Here is a 22,126-nt window from a genome sequence, read left to right as displayed (position 1 = left end):
TCATAATGTCCCCAAAACATGCTACAGCTCCATACTTGATAATTATCTATATGAGGACCCATCCATCCATCCACATCCATCCATCCATCCATCCATCCATCCATCCATCCATCCACCACCCACACAATGAAGGGTGACACACAAACTAATCAGCAATGGACAGAACATACAACCACAGAATGGATTCCTGCCAGAAACCAAGGCTGTAAACACATCAGTGAATCTTGCATTCATCCATCCACCCAAAAAGTATTTATTAAACACAGTTCTATTTATTAAACAGTAACATGGAAAAGAGCCTAGGCTTTGGCATCAGACAGAACTGAGTTTAAACCATGCCTCTATCTCTGACTAGTTCTTTGACCAATCTTGAAGAATTACTTAAATTCTCTAAGCCCTATATATGACATGGAGATAAGGAATCCACCTTATAGATATTGTTATAAGAATAAAAAAATTACAACTACATGACTTTGTACAGTGCCCAGTCCATTCCTAGAGTAGTTATTGACTCTTACAACTGGGTGCGAAGCACACAGAAGGACCTAGTCAGATGCCAGGATGCAGTATAAAGCTGGCACCATGAGGAAACTATCTACACAAGAAGAAATTAAAGTGCTGATGTGAAAGAAAGAGTTCCAAATAAGAAGGATGTCTCAGATGAGAACTGTAATATTCTAAAGTTAGGAAGGCTGCTAAACGTTCTTATATCCGAATGCAGTATTGCATACTAGAAAAACTGAGTTAAAAGACTGGTTCACAATTGGATAGCAGAAAGAGCTATGAAGTCAGATTTCCCAGCTACCAGTTTGGTATGTTTGTTTGTTTGTTTGTTTTTATAATAAGTTCTTAGGAAGAGGCAGTTCTGCAAAGAGCTTATGTATGTCAGAGACATCCAGAGACAAACCAGGAGATCAACTTTCCTTGGAAGATGTTGTAAAATATAGGAATAAAAAGTTGGGAAAGAAACCTCTGCCCATTTTGGGACAAGTGCATTTTTTTCTCTGTACCCAAATTTATATTTCAGAAAAGCAGAGAGTTTTGTCTGCTTTCTTCATCTCTGCACCCCAAGTACTCAGAGGAGTGGCCAGCAGCGTGCAGACGATCAGTAACTGTGAGGAGAAAGAGCAAATGAATGGAGTAGGCAGTGGAAGTGCTGTGCTGTGTGCCATGGATATGTTCCACTCCCAAGTGAATATTCCTCAAGTAAATGTACTGGTCACAGGATGCTGTCTGGAGGGAAACTTACTGCCTGCCTGCTTTTTTCCCCCCAGTTCTATATGTTCCAGTGGTACCATCACATTCCAGTTTACTAAAGATAAGAGTACCCTCAGCCAACACCATGTCCTTTACGGTCCAACCTTTACTTAAATGTTCACTGCAGAAGAGAAGATGGTAGAGCGGGGCTGTGTCCTTTACCTTCCGGCCCATGTGAAGGAGGAGTATCTCAACTGTAGTAGGCAGGAACTTTGTAAATACTAATGGACACAGGAGACTGGAGGATTTGTCCCCCAGTCCCTGCAAAAGTCCCAGCAACTATCCTTTTCATAGGGGAAAAGGGACAAGCCAGTAATCTTCTTCCCCCAGTACCCTCAGCTTCACAGTCATCTACTTCTCTGATTTGTCTCAGAGAGAAAAAAGTGGAGCCTGCACCCCATGTCCTGTTGTTCTCCTTTTTGGGACAAGATGAAAATAACCTGTGGACCACTGCTATGCCAAAAAGAGATGGCAAGCATGACTTCAGTGCCACCACTTAAATCACTGGCAATCAACGAGATGGGCCAAGATGACCTCAGGGTCCTCCACAACCTGGGTAACATTCATGCCATAGAATCAAGCGTTTCTTGGACACTGTGACCAGGATGGGAATCAGGTGCACAAATCACATTCCATTACCTGGGCTGAGTGGCAGCACAGGGCGGGCAGACAGACAGAAAAGGATACCGTAGGTGTCAATGCGCTGGACAGCAGCACAGCTGCCCATGTGTATGGGGCCCACTGCTGCCAAGCTGCAGGTGAGGATTCAGATGGAAGGTGTGCAGGCAAGGGGTAGGACGACTGGGGAGAGAATGGTGGAGTACTACAAACTGATGCTGCTGAGGCCAGGTAAACTCAAGCGAGAGAGGGGAAGAGAAGAGGGGACAAGAGAAAGGATACATGTTGGTATATAAAATGAAGGAAAGAAATGTAACCAGCATGGGAAAAGGGAAGGGAGGGAGGTCTATAAAGAATGGAAGAGCACACAGCTCAATAATAAAACAGTGTGAGTCTGAATAAGAAACTGAGCCACATTTTGGACCAAAGACAATACTAAAGGGCAGCAAATGCAAATTAAGGAATGCAAATCATCTGGCCTCCCAGGGGTCCGAGCTGACTCTGCTCCATATTGCACATTTCCAGACTGTTGTTTTGATATTTCACCATCGGAGATGACACATCAAGAAAAAAGGGACAGGAATCTCAAACTTTTCAAATCCATTTTGGGGGGGGGCAAAAGATTCTACAACAACCTGACAGAGTCATGTGAAAGCCACTCAATCCCTCTCTGGCTCGGAGCCCTCTGCCTGCTTCCCCTTCCCGTCGCCTCCAAGCAGGCTGTCCCTCAGTCCTTCCCCTTCCCGACGAGGGCCCGACCGTGGCCTCCCAGGCAAACACTCACGCAGGTGCGCTGGCAGGCGGATCGAGTCTTCCTCCATCCTGAGCGCTCGAGGCACTGGAACATGAAGTGGAGTCGAGGAGGCGTAACTGGGCACCGGGCTCTCGGGAGGTGTATATGAAACTCGTTCCTGCTGTTAAAAATAAGAGCAGGAAGAGGAGAGGGGGAAAAAGACAATGAAAGGTTGGAATGGAGGTGGGAAACTATCCTGGGGCGGGGGAGCAACAGGAAGATGGGGCATTTGAACACTGCTATGGAGCAACCTCGGGGGATTGGACACAGTAGTCTTTCAGGTGCCTCGCATTTGGGATTTATCTTTAAAACGCAGGAAAGGTTTAAATTTGGGCTTTCCTTTCAGCCTCAGGTCAACAGGTGTGTACCCCTGTGGTTTGTTTGGGAAATGAGAAAAGGCAGGGGTGAGGAAATGAAAAAGAGGCCCAAGAGAATAGCTTTAAAGCAATTCTCTCAAAAATTATTTTTTCCAAGTCATACAGTGAATGGCATCAATACATTAAAACTATGTTTCCTTTTTTTCTGGCAATATCCCCAGCTTCTAATCAAAGTATGAGTCTACACTCAGATCCAGTAAGAGGGAGCTGAACAGGCCAACTTGAAAGTGATGGCTTCAAAGATAAGATCTCAATGTAGTTATTAAATGTATGAGCAAGATTTTTCTATTCTATCTCCCTATATAATAACCACAGTCAAAAATATCCAACATTTAAATTTTTCCTTCCTACAGGATTATCTGAATATTAACAAGTATGTCCTTGCTCCTTCATTCCCTGTATCAGAATCAATATTTTCTGTCGTCTCCAAAGATTTCAGAGATCATTAATTTCAACACTTTTCTTTTTTTTTTTTTTTTTGGTACTGGGAATCGAACTCACAACCTCACGCTTGCCAGGCAGGCACTGTGCCACTAAGCTGTATCCCCAGCATTGGAGATCATTAAAAGAATTATTTCAATTTAAGGAAAAAATTGTTTAACTGATGACATTTATTGGCTGACAGAGGGAGCGGGGCTTCAGGAGACCCATCTCTTGCAAACAAGCAGCAATATTTGATAGATGAACTGAAGCAAATCAGATGGGTTAGGAGGGATTATTGTTAGTTTTAAATTAAAATACTTCAAATAATAGCAAGAAACAATTGTGCACAGCTAGGACAACAGGGCAATTTGTATCTCAGATGTGCTTGACCCACAGTCCATACATAAACATAACTTCCGTTAGTTTCTGTGGTTTCCCTGGGTGAAGTAAAGTGGGACACATCAGGTCCAAAAATAAGCTGAGCAGAAAAGACCAGTAAGCTGCCACTATGAAAATGAAAATCAGGAGCAAAAGAAAATGCTGGATTATAGCAAAGGTGGGTGTTTACTTTTTGGAAAGATAATTAATTCTTTAACATTTTAGTTCTCATCAAATGTGCAAAGGGAAGCAGGGGAGTCCCCCAGCCATCTAACCAAATTAAAACTTCTACTCATAGCCTGGAAACTTTGGTGGGTGTGGTAGGAAGTTTCAATTTTAAGTGAATATATACATATTATTGTAATTTCCGGATGGAGTCGCTTATACCTTCCCTAAGGCATCCACTCGCTGCAGCTAGGGTGGTTGGCCTATTTCTGTTTAAACACACAATTTAAAACCTTCCCAGTCAACTTCTTAATTAAGGGCAGGCCCACAAATCCTAAATTTGACTTCCTTCTATCAATCAATATATCCTGCAACAGATCACCCAGAGGCAAAACTTTCAACTTCACTTTCCTTGAGCTTTACCAAACATCACACATATTTTAAGCAGTTCAAATTTAGGGAGGGGTTAGACTTTTTGGTGTTTGTTCTGAGGCTGTCTGAGGTGAAAGTGGCAAAGGTACATAATCATATATATGGGGAAACATATTGAATCTATTTAGGGTTTTTTTTCCAGGTGAGATGGGCTTTTGAACATGGCAGACATAGCCTGTTTTTCTAATTTAATACATTTTTGTACTTTTCAATGCTCACATGACCCCACAATCTCATCATATGTCTAGTTATCTACAGTTAACTTTATTCCCAGAAATAGCTTTCTGTTTTGTTACGGGTTTTGCAGAAATGAAACTATTGATGAAGAAAACACTGTACAGCCAGAGTCTTCAAATGACAGGGCAAGAGTGCAAGAGAAACAGTATTTTGTAACACTGTGGCTTTTTCCTGAATACAAGGAGAAACTCACAAGGTCCTCTAGTTTGTCCACCCGAGAAAGGGGCCACCTCATTCCAGCCCCTCCAGTTCCATCAAGAACAAACTGAAAGAATCTGGTCCTCAAAGCTGTCCAGCCAATGGACAAGAGCCCAGCAAGGCAACACTTTTACAGGTTGTGTGACTTGCCACTCTACCATTGCAGTGTGTCTTCACGTCACAGGAGGTCTTTGGAAGCAGTCCCACTATTTTTTCCCTTCTCCACAGTTCCCCGTCCTCATGATTACACTGAAACAGCATATCTGAGCACCTGTCCTATGATTCATGCATCTCCATTACCCCCAGACCCCACCTAAGAAATTCTACGTGGAGACAACTGTCCTATTTCATGACAAAAGGCCAGAGACTGAGTGAGCTCCTCTCATTCCTCATGATGGCTTCTGCTCAGGGGAAGGTCAAGCCTGCAAAGCTACAAGCCCAGGACTGGAAACTCTGTTGACAAAGGGTTCAGTGAAGAGATCTGTCTGTATCAGAAGACAGTTACCTTGCCCAAGGGGTGGTGGGGGAGCAAAATGCACTTCTAGGACCTCAAGCAATCTGACAGCAGCCAACACATTTCCCTGGAACCCTGGTTCAGCAGCCAGCAAGTCATTCAGGGGACTCTGGAAAGGACACTGTCCAGTATATGGGTCATTCTTTTGGAGAAGGAGACACACAGCTGGGAACCCCACACCACAGACTTAACTACTTCCTTCTCTCTGTTTGTGACTCTAGGGCAGTGGTGGCGAACCTACGGCACATGTGTTTTTCTTTTAAGACTGAAGACGTTAATGTATGAGTTATTTTTATTTTTAAACTAAAACCTCAGTATTCAGGTTTGACTGTAGCATTGGTACTTTGCAATAAAGACGTGGGTTTTGGGTTGCAATCTGGGCACTACTCTCTAAAAGGTTCACCATCATTGTTCTAGGGTGACCTCCATGGTCCTTATATTTTTATTTTATTAGTATATAACCATGCACTTCACATCTACAGTGGCAAGTCAGCACATCATCAGCAATTAGAAAAATCAAACAAATACCATTATCTCAGAGGGAAATATCTAGACAGCAGGAATTAAGAGACTAACACCCAATGCTCCAGATAAAGGGGACATATTTATTCTCATAACGGCTTGTCTAGTCTGACCCCAACAAAGAGGCAGCCTAGCTAGAGAACCAACTGACAGCTCACTCACCTCTAAAGCAAACTGTCAGACAGATGAAAACCAGAGGGGCTTTATGTTAACATAGGGAGGGGAGGTGGGTTAGGGTTTTCCCAAGAGGATTATAAACACTACTCTAATTAAATAAAAATGCTACAGACCCTGATATTAATGCATTCAAGTGTTGTAGAGGGATAAACTGCCGGTGGAGGTCAACAATGTGATTAAAAACCCCATGATGTGGTTACATTATTGTTTTGATGGTGAAAAAAGTAAAGCACCCTGCTCTCATTGGATGGGAGATGCAACCTATCAGACCAGTGAGCTGAAGACAAGCGAAGTGCTGCAATTTCTGAGGCTCACTATACTACCTGCAGAGAGAGTGGCAAATGGGTGTGTGTGTGCGCGTGTGTGTGTGCGCACGTGCACCCAGTGAAAGCTCTGAAAAGAGATGATAAGGCTTAAAATGGCTATAGGTAAGGGTTAAAATGTAGATTTCACTGACCATAAGAAGTTTTTGAGGATGGGGGGATGGAGTCTGGTCCTACGAGAATAACTAGCAAATCCAAATCGATTTGCATTCCTTCTCCTCATTCCTGCCCCAAACCATGAAGGGCCAATGAAAGGTACTCGTCTAATTCTGCTTATTTTTAAATTGAATGCTTAGGAGCCTGTGTATCTGTGCCTTCCCTGTGAAACACACTTACCCAGGCTACACAGTAAAGACAAAAAAGAATACTTTTGCTATCAAAACAGTTGCTTTCAAAATTATTCAATAAAGAGCTTCTATACATCACAGGCATCCTCCTAGTACATTTAAACACTTGTTTGTTTTTTCTTTCCAGTACTGGGAGTTGAACCCATGGCTTTCACACTGAGCTACATCCCCTGCTCTTTTTGTATTTGTTATTTTATAACACAGTTGCACCAAGCCACTCAGTTGCCCAAGCTGGGCTCAAATTTGCAATCCTCCTGCCTCAGCCTCCCACAGGGCTAGAATTACAGGCAAATGCCATCTGGTTAAGCACTTGTTCTCATAATATTAAGTCTTTCAAGAGATTGGAGGGTTGGGAAACTTAGGGCCTATTGTTAATTCAATAGTAACTTTCTGGAAATAAAAGACAAAGCATGGGAAATTGGGAAAAACACATAAACTTTGAGAACTTGCACAAGGATGGTTTTACGGGTAATCTTAAAATTTCCTGTACAGTACCGACGAGCTGCTCTTGATTTAGTAACTTTTTCCAGAAATTGCCTCCTGCCCATTATCAAGACCAGGATTATCCCTATGGATGATACCTGAAGCTTGTGTCGAGACTGGAAAGTCGAGGAGGAACAGTACCCGAGGAACACAAGGGTGATCGCCTCCTTCCTGGAGCCAGGGGGAAACTGCATAAGCATCTTTTATCCACTTGGGCTTCTGTGCCTATAACTGCAATGAACATCTGAACCCAGACAAGACGGGCAAGGGCAGGCAGAAAGACACAGTGGCCACACTGGCTATGTTCAGTGTTAGAGGAAAGGATCTCTTTTCTACTCTGCCGTTTTAGAAAAGTTGATACCGTACTCTAGTCATTCTCTGTGGACAGACATCTACAGAGATGAAATCTCTCCTGTGGAAGCTACTTACTGAGATGCACTGAACTAATGTCAGAAACATAACTCTTCTGTGTATTTTTCTGGCTGCAAAATGATTCAAGGGGGCCAGAGAAGTAGCTCAGCAGGTGCAGTGCCTGCCTGGCAAGCGTGAGACCCTGAGTTCAATTGCTGGTAACCATATATAAATAAATAAATACATACATACATACCAAAATGATTCAATTGCTGGTACCATATATAAATAAATAAATACATACATACATACCAAAATGATTCAAGGTAGTGGTATTAGCTTTCATTAAATACGCGTCTACTAGCAAGTTACATCTTCATACTACCAAAAAACTGAATAAGCAGAAATTTGTCTGCATCATTTTTTGGACTTTTGGCTTCAGGGATGAAAACAGATAGATACAAGAATCTAAACTAACACACTCTTGAGAATCAGTTTTCTTCGCTTCAGAAAAGAATTCCATTGAGTATTTTGTCAATCCCAAACTTCAGTGAGATAAAGAACTCAAGAAAAGATGAAAATACAGTCATACATCATAACATTTTTGGAATCTCCCCAGAAAAAACAGCATACCCAAAGACCTGGGCTAAGGAAGAACATTACAGAGATTCAAACATGAATTCTGAAGCAGCAAACTAGACCCAGAAGTGAAGTTGTGAGGATTTCTTCCTATTCCCTGGAGGTTCCAAAATTTACCTAAAGCAGGCGGCCAAGTTAGTTTCCTCTGGGTGTCCAAGGCCCCTCCAAAGAGAAATGTCCCTCTGGAGATTTTTACAGCCCAAATGGTGTTTGGCTTTTAACAAGCTTGCAAGATGCATATTAGTACTTTCAGAAAAAACAAATGGGAGAACGCTGTGGAAATGAGGGTGGGTGGGAACCACATTCCTGGGCTCTGGAGCTTCCTCCCTAGGTTACCCAGATGGCCCATTTAGCTTTGGAGTGACAGGAGAGGACATGCAAGTCAGACTGCACTCAATGCTGGCGGTGCAAGGCTGTTCTTGTGACCCTGGCTGCACCAGGGTAAAGGAGTCCCTTTTTGTCTGGAAGTTTATGAAGATGTTTCAGGACATGAAACTTGTGGAAATGAAATAGTCCTTTGCACCACCGCTATGACAAGTGACCTCCTAAAACCAAAAGACAGCATATTGCAACTCTCAACAGTCACCAGTCAATGTACTGTAAGTTTTGCCTGTATCCCAATCTATTATGTAGTCACAGTGAGCTTGGGGGAGGGGGACTCAGGACCTGCAATCAAGCCCTGCTATGTAAGGTCACTGAGATATTTTTCCTCCTATGATTTAAGCAATACTTCAGCATTTATCTTGTGCTCATTCTGAATCAGACCTGTACTTATCAGGCATTAGCAATTACATAAGTTTTAAGCCCAGGAACTTTTACAGTGATTCTAATATTTAAAATTCTAGGTAAGGGCTGGGGTAGGGGGGTAGAGTACTAGCCTAGCATTCGATCCCCAGTATTGCAAGAAAAAAAATCTGTGTCATTTTACCCATATAAATACACATGAGTACTCACACACAACTACTTACACCTCTCAGAACATATGTCCCAATTTTGGTTGGAAAACACAGTCACTGCAACCATCAGGAAAGGGAGCGGGCACTACGGAGCACAAGGTATGTGCTTTCCAAGGAGTCTATTTCATTTCAGCCTCTCAATAACATAGTAAGGAAGGTATCATTATCTCCATTCCAAGAAAGGAAACTGATCTGAAGATAACAGGGCTTAAACAACCTGTTCAAGTCAGCAGCTGAAAAGATGGTGTAGCTGGTCGTTGGGTACAGGCTGGTCTTACCCCACTCCTGCTTCTACTAAAGAAGGGAACAAGAAATTGCATGTAAGTAATATTGCCTGTTCAACAATAACCTCATGACTCGGGGAATTCCAAGGGCTAAGTTCAAGCCTGGAATAAGGAATATTTGGAATATTTTCTTGCTTTGTAACCATCCCCACTCCTCACAGAATTCCACTGAAGCTCCTAAGGGTCATTCAGCAGCCACCTAAACCATAATGCATACTTTCTTAAGACTGTCATTTATACTATGGAGAGCACAGGTTAAGGGTGTAAATGCACTGAGCTGCAGGGAAAGGACTAAACATGATGTATGAGAGAATTTGTGCCCTCATGAGAGAAGCATTAGAATCTACCCAGGGATGTGTATTTACTCCGGGATACAATCCAGTAAGGCCACCACAACATTTATAGGCTGCTTGTATATATGGTAACTTCACCTGGTATAGAAATCTCATCTTGGGTATTGGTGAGTACAAATACATTACTTTTTCTGTTTTTTTTTTTTTTTTTTAACCCGGTACTGGGAAATAAACTCAGGACCTTGCGTTTGCCAGGCAGGCTCTTGTGCCACTGAGCTATATCCCCGGCCCTGAGTACAAAATATGTTACTTTTCATCCCTAATGCATTCTTTAACAAGAAGCCATTTCTTTTCCTCAACTCCTTTCTGTTTATCCAAGAGCAGCAAATCTAAACATACAGGTGAGATAAACTGGAGCCACAAGGAGAAAAGGACCCTGTCAACATTTATTTGGTGCCTAGAGCAGGCAGTTCTCTGTACCAAGGAGCTAAGTCTGCTTTAATCCAAGCCAGGCCTCTCCAATGGCTTAAAGACACACAATCCTTGATGGGCAGAGATGAAGGCACTGTGGATATATGTGGCCAGTGTTGTGGAAAAGACTCAGAAGGCCTTTGGGATCTCTTCAAACTTCACAAGGAAAAGTGTAAGAAGAGATAAGGCTTATTTGCTGTATTAACTTTCCATTACTGCAGTAAATTCAGAGATAATCAACTTCTAATGAGAAAAAGCTTATTCTGACCCTAATTTTGGAGTTTCCTATCCATGATCAATTGATTCTGTTGTTTTGGGACTACGGCAAGGTAGTTCATCCAGGTAGGAGTGTATTGTGGAGCAAAACCGCCCATCCCATGATGGCAAACAAATAAAAGAGGAAAAAGGAAAGGGCTGCTAAGCTACTGTCGCCTTTGAGGACACCTGCCACCCCAATGACCTAAAGACCTCCTGTTAGGTCCAACCTCTTAAAGGTTCCACGGTCTCCCTGGAGGGCCCACTCTCTGGACCAAGCCTTAAACACAAGGGCCTTTGAAGGGTCCTCATCCAAACCACAGCACTTGTATATCCACAAAAGGCCGGTCCAACAATACAGAAATGTACCCTAGAAAAGGGGCTTTCCTCCAACTATGTGTGGGCTTTATTGTTCCCCCCAAAGCTACCTGGAGTTAAGGTACAGAAGTTGCTCTAAAAAGGATTTCTGCACTAGGAAGGAGCTCATGAAGATTCCTTTCTAACTCCAAGATTCTGCTTCTATACAATGTTATACCCCCAGGTAAGTCAAAGCTTATTAATTACAGTGTGGTGGGAGCAGTCTAAATACAACATGAACACCATGAGTCCCTTCTCTTTCAATTAACCCGCATGGTGCCTTTGCTGGATACTAGGGTTCTGCTGAACATAATCTGAAAAAGCACCAGTTTGTAAAACTAGGAATATCAAAGCAAAAACTCAAATAGATTTTTTTATTGCTCCAATTTCAAAACATTTAAATTAAGATCCTTTCCATTCCTGAGATGCCATGAAATTCTTTTTTTTTTTTCTTTTCTGAATTCCTTAGATATTTCCGACATGAATAATAAGCAGAACCTAAAGCTGGGATTCCTTTTAATGCCAGACTTGTGGTTTCCAGAGAGTACTATGGAGTAGCCCGAACTGTGAAGATGCATGAATGGTTAGCTCATTTGGCTGGATCCCAGGGCTGATGCACACATAAGCAAGGTTATAGGCTTCAGACCTGGATGGGAAAATTTAATTCACGTTATTCCATCGCCCCAGACTACACCCTTAAGCCCTGCCATAATGTAAGTGATTGCTTTTGCTCAAAGCAGAGATCAGACAAGCTCAGCAGCTCACCACTCCTGGAAAGACCGTGAAAGTGCATGTGCTACTGACAGTAGGCCAGCAGCACCGCTTCAGCAGAGGAAAGGTGGTGTGGCTTTATTTACACAGAACTATCAGGTGTCCCTTTGGGAAAAATAAAGCCTTGCTGTTGGATTTACCCAGAAATGCCCCTAAGCTTTTGAACCACCTTTGAAAGAGGGTCACTAAATCCTTTTTTCCTATTTCTAGCAGCAGAAAAAATAGGTACTTAAAATTAGCAGCAGCTTGTATCCTGCGCACAACAAAGTGGCCAAGTTCAGCTTTTTATTAGCTGCTTTCTCCTCCATTAATGCTATCCCCTTTAATGATTTGGCTATTACAACTAGCCAATCTGCATTGTCCCTGCCTGGGGCTAACAAGTAATGAACTGAGAGAGTTGCTATTTACTCCTATCAAGGGTGCCATTAGGGATGCTACTCAATTTCTCCCCACAAATGATTGAGACCTTGTAGGCACGTACCCCAGTCATGTGACTGCTCCTGTACATCACTCACCGGGTCCTTGGGTGGGCGCTGCCTCAGGACCGAGGGACTGAGAACCCAGGCAGAGCAAAGGTTGAAGTGCAGGCATCTGCAGACAATAGCAGCTCAAGTGGTTTGGGGCCTGCACAGTAACTATGAGTTCCTTTGTCCTCCACTGGCTTTCTCTGGCCTCGTAGACCCTAGATCACCCACCTCCTCCTGCAGTAGCTTTCCTCTTTCTGCTACAGCATCACTCAAGGCTCGGCTTTTTTTCATTTCTTAACTGAAATATCCTAGAAATCTTGAGAAAGAGAAGCTATGGCTCAAACCCACAACCCCAGCAAGTTGGTAGGTAGGGGAAGGTTGGGGGAAGGCAACTCAGACCTCTTTTAAAATTAAAAAGTTCCTTGCCTTGTGATTTATCTTTATGAACTGTCTATGGCTTAAGTGGACCACCCATGTCTTAATAAGAAACTTTAGGTTTTAAACACCAGAGAGCAGCGCTAGAGGAGGAAGGAGGCTTACGTTCTAATTCAAATGTGGGTAATCAGAAGCATACAGAAAGATGCTCTGTACTTTGTACCACAGTGCTGCTGGTCAAACCACTAAGCAGTTGGTGTGAAGCCCTAGAAAGCCTTAACTGATCCCGCCACCCACCTGGCAGGGAGGAGGTAGGCTGGGGCGTAGCCACTTCCATGGTCAAATTGAAGAAATCCCCCAGCTCTACACAGATCAGATAACTCCTGTGTTAGTTGCGCCTGAGAAACACATATAACTAGAAAAAGCCCTGTAAACTGTATCTAGAGGAACAAGCCTAAATTAAATCTGGGAAAGATGTATTCTCTGGAAAATATTTACCACCAAAATAATTTTCAGTGAAACCAAGCACCATCATACTTTAAAAAGCAATGCAAAAGAAATGAGCTGACATCTCAGAGTTGCTGCCTTAGAAACTGGGATCACATGCCCAACTTGTACTGTCATATCATGGTATCTCAAAGATCAATCAGACAAATTATTCAATATTTTAATTCTCTTCTACAGTATTTTAACTGTCTTAAATCAGAAGATCTCCATAAAGGCCAGGCATGATTACGATGAGGAATGTGAAAAGTCCCACAGAAAACATTACTTTGAAGGCATGCTTTAAGAATTAAACCTGTGTTGCCAGGCATGGGGGTGCATGCCTGTAATTGCAGCACAGTGGGATGACGAGGCAGGGGGATCACAAGTTTGAGCCCAAGCTAGGCTACTTAGTAGGACCTTGTCTAAAAATGGTGTGGGGAGAGGTTGGGGGAATGTAGCTCAGTGCAAAGGTCTTGGGTTTAATTCCCCAGTACTTCAATAAATAAATAAACCTGTCGATGTAAAACAGTGGAGTAATTTAATAATTGAAAATAAGATTGAAGATTAACAGCAACCTCCTTACATGACTGACTGAGAAGTGAAGGCAGAAAATACCCTTCCTCCATCCCATGCCACACAACCCTAAAAGCAGAATATAAACAACTCTACACACACTGATCAGGAATGTTGCACACCTGTGTTTCCACTTTTAGAAAAAAAAATCCTCAAGTAATAACTGTCTCAGCAAGTCTCTTTAAACCATACTTGTCAAAACCATCAACATCCTTGATTCTTAGACATAAGACTTCTTACCAGAAAAGGCATCCTCCCTTTCCCTGTCTGTGGCCATGGTCAGAAAGACCCGGCTGTTTTAGTTTTTGACAAGTGATTACCAAAGCAAGTTTTGCTAACAAGGTGAACAGTAGTACAAAAGCACCATTGGAACTAATACCATTCTAAAACGTAAACTACAGAATGAGAATGAAACACAGGAGAGAGACATGGTGGGAGGACACGATGACAACAGTGATTAAGAGAAATTAAGCTTGAAGTGATAGGGAGACTCACATGCTACACTTTTACAGCCTTGTCACATAAGAAATAAAATATTAGTTTAGGTCTTATGTCTTCATTAAAACTATGAACACTCAATAGTATATGAGAACTATGCCTGAATTTCCACATACGTCAGGGACTTGGGATCAGTTAAGAATTTAGGAAACACACTTTAAATCAGGTACTCTGAATCTTGGCTGCAAGTCAGAATTTTCCAGAGAAACTTAAAAAAATCCTCGTATTCAAGTAAATCAGAATACACAGGGCTAGGAGTCAGGCCTCAGTAAACTTCTTAGGTCACTGCAATATGCAGAACTGAGGGTAAAAATCACTGCCTTAAACTGAAACATAAATAGAATAAAGACATATAGTAAACAACTGTCTTTCAAACAAATTTTAGAGACCTTACTAACCAATTTGCTAATTGTCCTAGCCTCCTGAGTAAATTACCATCATCCAACCTATAACCATAAAATGGAGATTACCGAGGTAATAGAGTTTCTGAATGATGACCCTCTGACCTACACAGTCACACACAGGTGACCTCTCGCAATTGCCTCTGGAGTTCTCTATGGCCACCCCAGAAAGGCTGCTCACCGTCCCTTTCTGGAGCTCCGCACAGAGCTCCTGTCCCTGGGTACCAGCTACCCTAGAGGTGCGTGGCTGGAGTGGGACACAGTTAATGGAGGAGAAGCAAGAGGAAATGAAAATCCATGCCCTGCTGGCCTGCACTGCCTTCCCTCTGATCCCTAGAAGTGCCATGTTTGTGTCTATGTGTCTGTGTCTGCAGGCTTGGGCCTCACATGCCCTTCTCCCACTCAAGAAAGGCCCCCCAGCAAGTAGCCTGAAGATCAGGAGGCTACTGTTTCCTGGTCGAGGGGAATGAGCCCCTTGGTGGCTGTCAGGGCTGTAACAAACGCAGCCCCTATTGCACTCAGCAATGGCCCCTGGGACACATTTTTCCCTCTTAGTAATCTTGCTACTATGCATAGCTAGGTAGGTCTTTGAGTTTTGCACATTGAACTATCAAGTGATTATAACCTAAAGAAATGCCTTTACCTTCAAGCAGCTAACTTCATAATAAAATCTTGGAACCCAAAACTGCTACTAGAAAGTGTGAACCTGCTAGGGCTCTTAACCAAGATTAAAGCCCTTCTGTGACATGTCAAGATATCCTCCTAACACTCCAGGAGTCACCAAAACTAGCACAAAACTGACTTGACAGACGGAGAAATTGAGGTTGAAGGGTTAACAAGATCGCTGAATGGGCTGTGCAGCTAACTCTAGATGAAATTCACACCCCAGCTCCAACGCTGCCTTCTTCCTCCAGAGCACATTTTCTACCTGTAACACTTTTAAATTTGCAGTCCTCCTGATGAAAGTCTATATACAGAATGCCACAGAAAAGATAAGAGTAGATTACTCAACAACCTAGATGGATTGGGGTTGGTAGCACCCACCTATAATCCCAGCTACTCAGGAGGCTGAGGCAAGAGGATCACAAGTTCCAGGCTAGCCCGGGCAACTTAGACTTTGTCTCCAAAAAAAAGGGGGGAGGTGGTGCTGGGGATATAGCTCAGTATTCCTGGCTTCAATCCCCAGCATGTGTGTATGTGCGTGTGTGTGTGTGTGTGAGGGTAGCAGCTGCCTTACTAACCCATTTTTTAATGAAAAGCTTATCAAGATAAAAAGCCCCCAGAAATGAAGCTCTTCTTATAAAGCAAAACTTTCAACAGTTCCTGAGCATCTTGGGATTATTAGTGTTTTACCTCTTCCTTCTCGAAGCACCATGCAGCTCTAAAACTGAGAGGACTGTGGCATGAGCACCCAGCTCTGACATCTGAAACGCTCACTGGGACACTGAAATTACTAGAATGGGTTATAATTCTCTCTGCATCTTCAGGAAGCAACCTGTAAGCCGCGCTGTGCACAGCACGCCACTGCACACAAGTCAAGCCTTAGCAGGCGCTGCACCAACAGTCCTGACAGACAGCCGCCACTATTAGAATCAACAAAGGGGAAGATCTCAGAAGTTTAGCAAAAATGTTGAAGGAGGGACTCAAAACATTCACTTGGAGCTGGTAGGGTTGAGAGGACTAATGTTTCCATGTAATGGAATTCCCCTCTGGTTGGATTACTTTATAGTGCTTACCACCAGCAAACAAAATCCATGCTGACAGTCCCTGAGATTTCTGCCTGGAGAAAAGGCGAAAGGATCAAACAGCCACAAATGACAAAGCACTCCTGCAGTTCTTTGTTCCTGAGAGAATCGGTGATTTCTGTGTGGGTAAAAGTGTACTTGAAAATCATTCCGATTAACACAGGCGAAGACGTGTTCTCAGTTAACTTGCTCTTATTAAAACCTATTTTCCAACTCTTAATCGTCATAAACCCATCCACATAAAACATCGTGTTTATAGAACAGGTAAAATGAATCTCAAGCTTTTGTAGTCTACCAACTTTCCCTAGAAAGGCCTACCAGGTGCGATCAGAAATGCAGTGAATGCTGCTGCCGAGTGGCATCCAACAGCAGAAAGCAGGCTCATAAAGACAGTATAGTGTGTCCTTATCCTCCGTGTTCACCGGATCTGGCACTGTGTGACTTCTGGCTCTTCCCCAAAGTCAAAAGGATTGTGAAAAGTAAATGTTTTAAATCGATTAAAAATACTGAAGCAGCCAGGACAGCATAATTAAGACATTCAGGAGCAAAGATTTCCAGAACTGCTCAAGGAGGTGGCAAAAAGGATGGGGTAGTTGTATGCAAATCAAGTATGTTGAGGGGTGTTAATGGCAATGTGTCTTTTACTGTAACAAATTTTTAAAATTTAAAATTCATTATATATTTTGATCGCATCTCATATTTCTAGACACTAAATTTTCACTGGAAATATTTGATCTGTACTTAGGCTTCATAAAATTTATAGCTGAAAAGGTAATTCAAAGGTAATTCACATACCCAAGCTTTAAAAAAAAATTCTTAAAAGGACTTTCAATAACTGCCTTGAAGTATTTCAAAAGTACATTTAATTAAAATTACAGAATTCCATTTCTGGGTGGCACTAGCTATTTCCAGGCCTCATGGTACCCACACTGTACATGGCAGGTGCTACTCCCATGCTTTTGGAAGCATCAGAGACTCGAGATTAGACAGTAGGTACACATGAACCGTGTTCCTCTTCTTTGGTTCTCCAAAGTTCATATCCAGACTGGAAGTCACTTACAGAGAAGAATGAAAGGGGTAGGGGTTCTGTCCTGGCCTCTGTACTCAGAAGATCTTGAGGTCTGTAGCAGCGAGCAATAAGAACAGAGTCAAGGCTCCATAAGTCAAGTCTGTCTCTCTGTCTGTCTGTCAACTACTTAACAAATTTCCCCAAGAGCTGAAAAACAAGTTCATTCAGGGCTCCACTTTGCGAAGTTGCACCTCTCCTCCCCAACACAAATGATCACTGTGCACTGCAAGTCTTTCTTGCTGAATCATTCTTGAACTTAGCCACAATACTCCTTAGAAGATACCTCGATATATAACCCAGCAACTCCTAAAGCTCTGAGTATCCTGGTTAATACTATTTTACCTACCAGCTAGAATTTGAACTACAACACAGAGGTTTAAACCTCTGTGAGAGATAATCTGCACTCCCTCAGAGGAAAGGTGTGTATTTAATTAGGAAGTTGAAAATATGGTGGGGAGCATGTCTTACTCTTTGTAATTCTAAGGCACCTTGCCTTTATTCTTTCACAATTCTAGTCATCCTTATCTGCTTTCCTTCCTCTACTCCCAAGGCTGAGAAATAACAAAAGTCTAAGCCTGAACAAACATACTCATTACTTCCTCCACACTGATTCTTCCCACTAAAATCAAGAAAGAGGGGTGGGGGAGGTGCAGATCTGGGTCTCAGCTTCCTGGGTTCATTACGAAATAGCATTGACAATTGTGCTGATAGATTGTGAGCTTTTGAGTAAATCAAATGAGTTAAAATACACAGAAAAGGCCATACCAACCATGGCATATTATTCTTACACAATAGTTTCCATTTCTTTCAGACCAAGGATCCAAGACAAATGCTGTTCCCCTTGTCAATTTCCTCTGTCAAGCGCTTAAGAAGAATTAATATGCACCATCTCATTACATTGAAACACTTTTATATACATTAGATCCCTAGGAGACAGAAGAAGTGGTAATATTTTTCTTAGTTCAGATCAGAAAAAAAAAATCAATCAATCTGATTTTTAGAGACTGTGATCTTGAGTGTGTTGCATTTAGATTATAAGGCAAGTGCTAAGAGAATTTAATTCTCTGTTTATGACTCTGAGTATCCTACAACTAAATAAAAATCCCATTTGTTTTCAATCACTGTTAATAAACATGTTCTAGTTCAATACGCGTATTTAGAAAACTTCTTAGTTTCCTACAGGGTTTGGACTTCATCATTTCAATCCAGTGCTTTGCCCGGGAAGGTCCCTCCCAGAGCATCTCTGGACTCAGCCTCAGGTGTCCCGCTCGGGGCTTCCTATCCTGCCTCTGGAATGTCCCAGCCAGGCCTGCCTGGCCCCTGCTTGCCTGGCCTCACCACACTGTGCCTTGGGCTTGGATCTAAATCTCACTCTTCACAATTCCTTGTTTACGGACCAATGCCTTACTGGAGTTTGGACTTTGATTTTCTTGTGTCCACACACACAATTGCTGCCCAACCCCATCTTCATCTGCTGCTCAGACCCCCAAATCACACAGGAGCCCCAGGCTCTCCCATGCACCCCAGAGAGGAGGTCATCATGAGAAAAAAACTCCCACGGCTGGGGGCCTTGCCTGTCTTGCTCACCGTATCTCTTGTATTGAGATCGGGCTCACAGTGGATACTGATTACGTATATATGGAAAGATAAGCCTCATTAGACAATTTCACTCAAAACATTTTTTAATGCCAACACAAACTCATCTTTTGGCCTGTGTTTTCACCTAGGGCCACAGAGTCACTTATTAACATTTTAAGTCCAACTGTCTACATAAAAAATCTTGCTGTAAGCCACCAGCTGGGCCTCATCTCTTATTTCTCCCCTCCAAGAGAGGTATTATTTGCTCTATTATCCGGTTATTTGACTGGTTTTTAAACCTTATTTTGGTCTGTCCCAGGATCCTGGAATATCCTGGAAGATCTTGCCCACTATGATCCTATCCCATCAAGTCCATTACCTCTCAAGGCAGACATTGTATTTCAGAATACATTCGTTCTTGTTCTAATACCACCATTCCTCAAAAATCACTCTGAACTACCTCTTTTAGAAGTGTGAAGACCAGTTACTAATAGTTTATTTCAATTACTTGTTCCTGACCAAAAACACAATCAAGTTTACCCTGTCTGACTTGATATGAGATCAGTCATCTCCAAAATTTAAATGCCACTTCAAGGCTCAAAGCTGTTTACTACCATAATCTTCTATTTAATACTAGCTGGACTAAAAACATGGGCACATACACCATGATTGTGTTATTGGCCACACTCCTTGAGTACAGTGCCTGATACACTGCAAATAGTTAATACTTGTTTCGCGAATGGACAAGCCAATGATCTCATGAACTTTATAAAATACTTTTCTTTGATTCAATAAACATGTGCATGACACTTCTAGGTGCTGAGAATGTACAAATGAATAAGAAAAGAAAAATATCTTCTTTAAGGAACTGATAGTAAAAAAGGGGAGAAGGAAGAAAACGAAGCTATCCTTCATTGTCAACTCTTATGCGACTGACACATAATTTTTCATTTAAATTTTCAAGCAATCAAATGAGTATGACATTTTAATTTCCATTTTAAAGGCTAAAAACTTGGAATTCAGCACTGTTAAGTATCGTGCACAATGTTTTTTGTTTTTGTTTTTTTGTTTTTCTTCTGGTACCAGGAATCGAACTCACGACCTTGCGCTTGCCAGGCAGGCGCTGTGCCGCTGAGCTACATCCCTAGCCCCTCTTGCACAATGTTAATAAGGTCAGAACTCAGAGCTTACTAATAAATTTAGGTCCTTTCTTCGATCACAGCAAATAATAGTTGTACAATTTAACTAAATGGTCTTTTAAGGTGATAACTTCTGAAACACTGGAGGAGAGGAATGGGTATTTGCCTGTTTTTTAGCCTTACCTTGTACTACTTAAGAAATTATCTTAGGTGACAAACTCCGATTTTACCACTGATAAAGTCTTAGAAGTACAGTACTCCAAAGACTAATTCTCACAGCCCTAACTCCCATGGACATCCAGAGCCAAAGGTTCACCCCTGCCCTGCTGATGCTGGGGGTGAAGACACTTTTATTGACAGGTGACCTACAAACACCAATGGGTAGGTTAAGCCCCAGAAAAACCCTGGAACTTGTGTATTTGGAAACAGAAATTAAGCTTAGAAGCAGAAACTAGCACCACTAAAAGGGGCGAATTTCTCACCTTTGGGGCATATGCCATATTTCATAAGTTATCAGGACATTCTGCTCCTTCTTAAGCAGAAGATAAAGAACGGAACCTTTGAAATTTCATTTCAATGCTTGGAAGTACCCAGGTGTATTGTGAATCTTGGCTCTGGCATTTACTACATGACCCTGATGATGTCTCAATGGCTCCCCTTATGCTAGGCTTAGGCTATCACACAAATGCATAGCGGACTATGTGATAAAGCACACAACAAGCGCATAAAACTATTACCTGTCGCTGAGCTTAAGATACTTTCAAGTCCCTCTGCAAACCACCTGTTTTGAAGGAGGAAGAAAAACAGGATGAAAACAAGAAAGTGAAAATCCAAAGACCTGCTTCCTATAAAGATAGTGCAGTATGAGAGGTGGCTGCCACCAGGTGTACATGTCCTGGCATGATTAGATAATTCATCTCTCTGGATTGGGTACACACTTAAGGAGGAATACTGCAAGATAATTCCCGTAATGCCACTATCCATGCTCTGTCCAGAGGGAAAAGATGCATTTGCTTCTTTTGTTGGAGGCCACAGATAAAAATGTCAAGTGGTCTGCTAGGCGGAGGTTTTCCTGCTGTCTGCTACAACAATCCACACAGGTGGCCATCTGTCAGTGTCAGCTTCACCTGCATTTACAGATCAACTCTGAACTTAATACCCTTGAGCATAGGCTGTGAGCATAAATGTGTGTGTGTGTGTGTGAAGATACCTGCACCCTCTAATGATAAACATTTCATCTTCTTCATTGAGGTTACTAGCTCTTGGCTAGAACTATCTCTTTGCAGGTTGATTCCATAATCATACAGGGATGGCATAGCCTTCTGCAAATCATCAGGGGAAGGCTGGTATCATTACTCATAAGCATCCACTCACTGTGCACTTACTCCCCTCTGCTGTAACTTACCCTTTTTCTGCAACCACAGAAGTTAGCAAATGGAGAAAAAATGGAAACAAGTGTTATGTCAAGGAGCAAAAGGAATTGCTAAGGGAAAAGAAGGGAGGTAAATGCAATACATCATGTACTGTTTATGGTGCCCGACCCTTAAAGATACTACACCTTTCTGTTAACAAAGGGGGAAACCAAGTCTCAGTAAGGTTTAAGAACTTTTTTCTCAATGTCAGACAAGTGGTGCTAGAATTTGAAGCAAAGTATGTCAGATTCCAAAGCCAGGATCTTTCTATATTTTCTCTCTAAAATGAGAAGTAAAGATCTTTGGCCAGATGGAAGTGGTACCACGAACTTGGGGAAAATGGTAGAAAATACTTTATAAAATATTTTTGAAAGTTCCAGCATTTCACATGGTGATTACAAAGCTGGAATTGGGCAATTTATGCAGAAGGTGGCATATTCTGGCATCTAGAGTTATATATGGAGACCCAGTGACAGGGTGTCTGAATAGCAGTGGTGCCCTGGATCTTCTAAAGGCAGAGGCGAGGCTGTGTCTGGCATCACCAGGCCGGAGCACCACAGCACCCCAGGACCAACAAAGCAGCATATAAACATCACAGCACAGGACGGAAGAAAAAGGTGGGGTAGTATATGATGGACGCCCATGCCCTTCACATGTTAAAAGGTTTATACTTGAAAGAAACTGTCCTCCTCCTACACACAGCTTATCAAAGGAGATAAAGTCTGTCTTAATCACTTTCCTCATGGCTGGCACATTTGACAC

General features: G+C 42.3%; 1 protein-coding gene across 1 annotated transcript in view; it reads right to left on the bottom strand.

The window, feature by feature from the left end:
- Etv6 (ets variant 6) overlaps positions 1–22,126 on the bottom strand; it is a gene marked incomplete at its 5' end in the record, with an annotated part of 213,600 nt that overhangs the window by 124,467 nt on the left and 67,007 nt on the right. The window contains 1 exon segment of the mRNA XM_013511474.1: positions 2,660–2,789. Within this exon segment, the coding sequence (XP_013366928.1) occupies positions 2,660–2,789 (130 nt within the window).

This window comes from Chinchilla lanigera, unplaced genomic scaffold, assembly GCF_000276665.1.
Source record: "Chinchilla lanigera isolate Chin_1 unplaced genomic scaffold, ChiLan1.0 scaffold00012, whole genome shotgun sequence".
NCBI lineage: Eukaryota > Metazoa > Chordata > Mammalia > Rodentia > Chinchillidae > Chinchilla > Chinchilla lanigera.
This window is presented reverse-complemented; position numbering and strand designations above follow the sequence as displayed.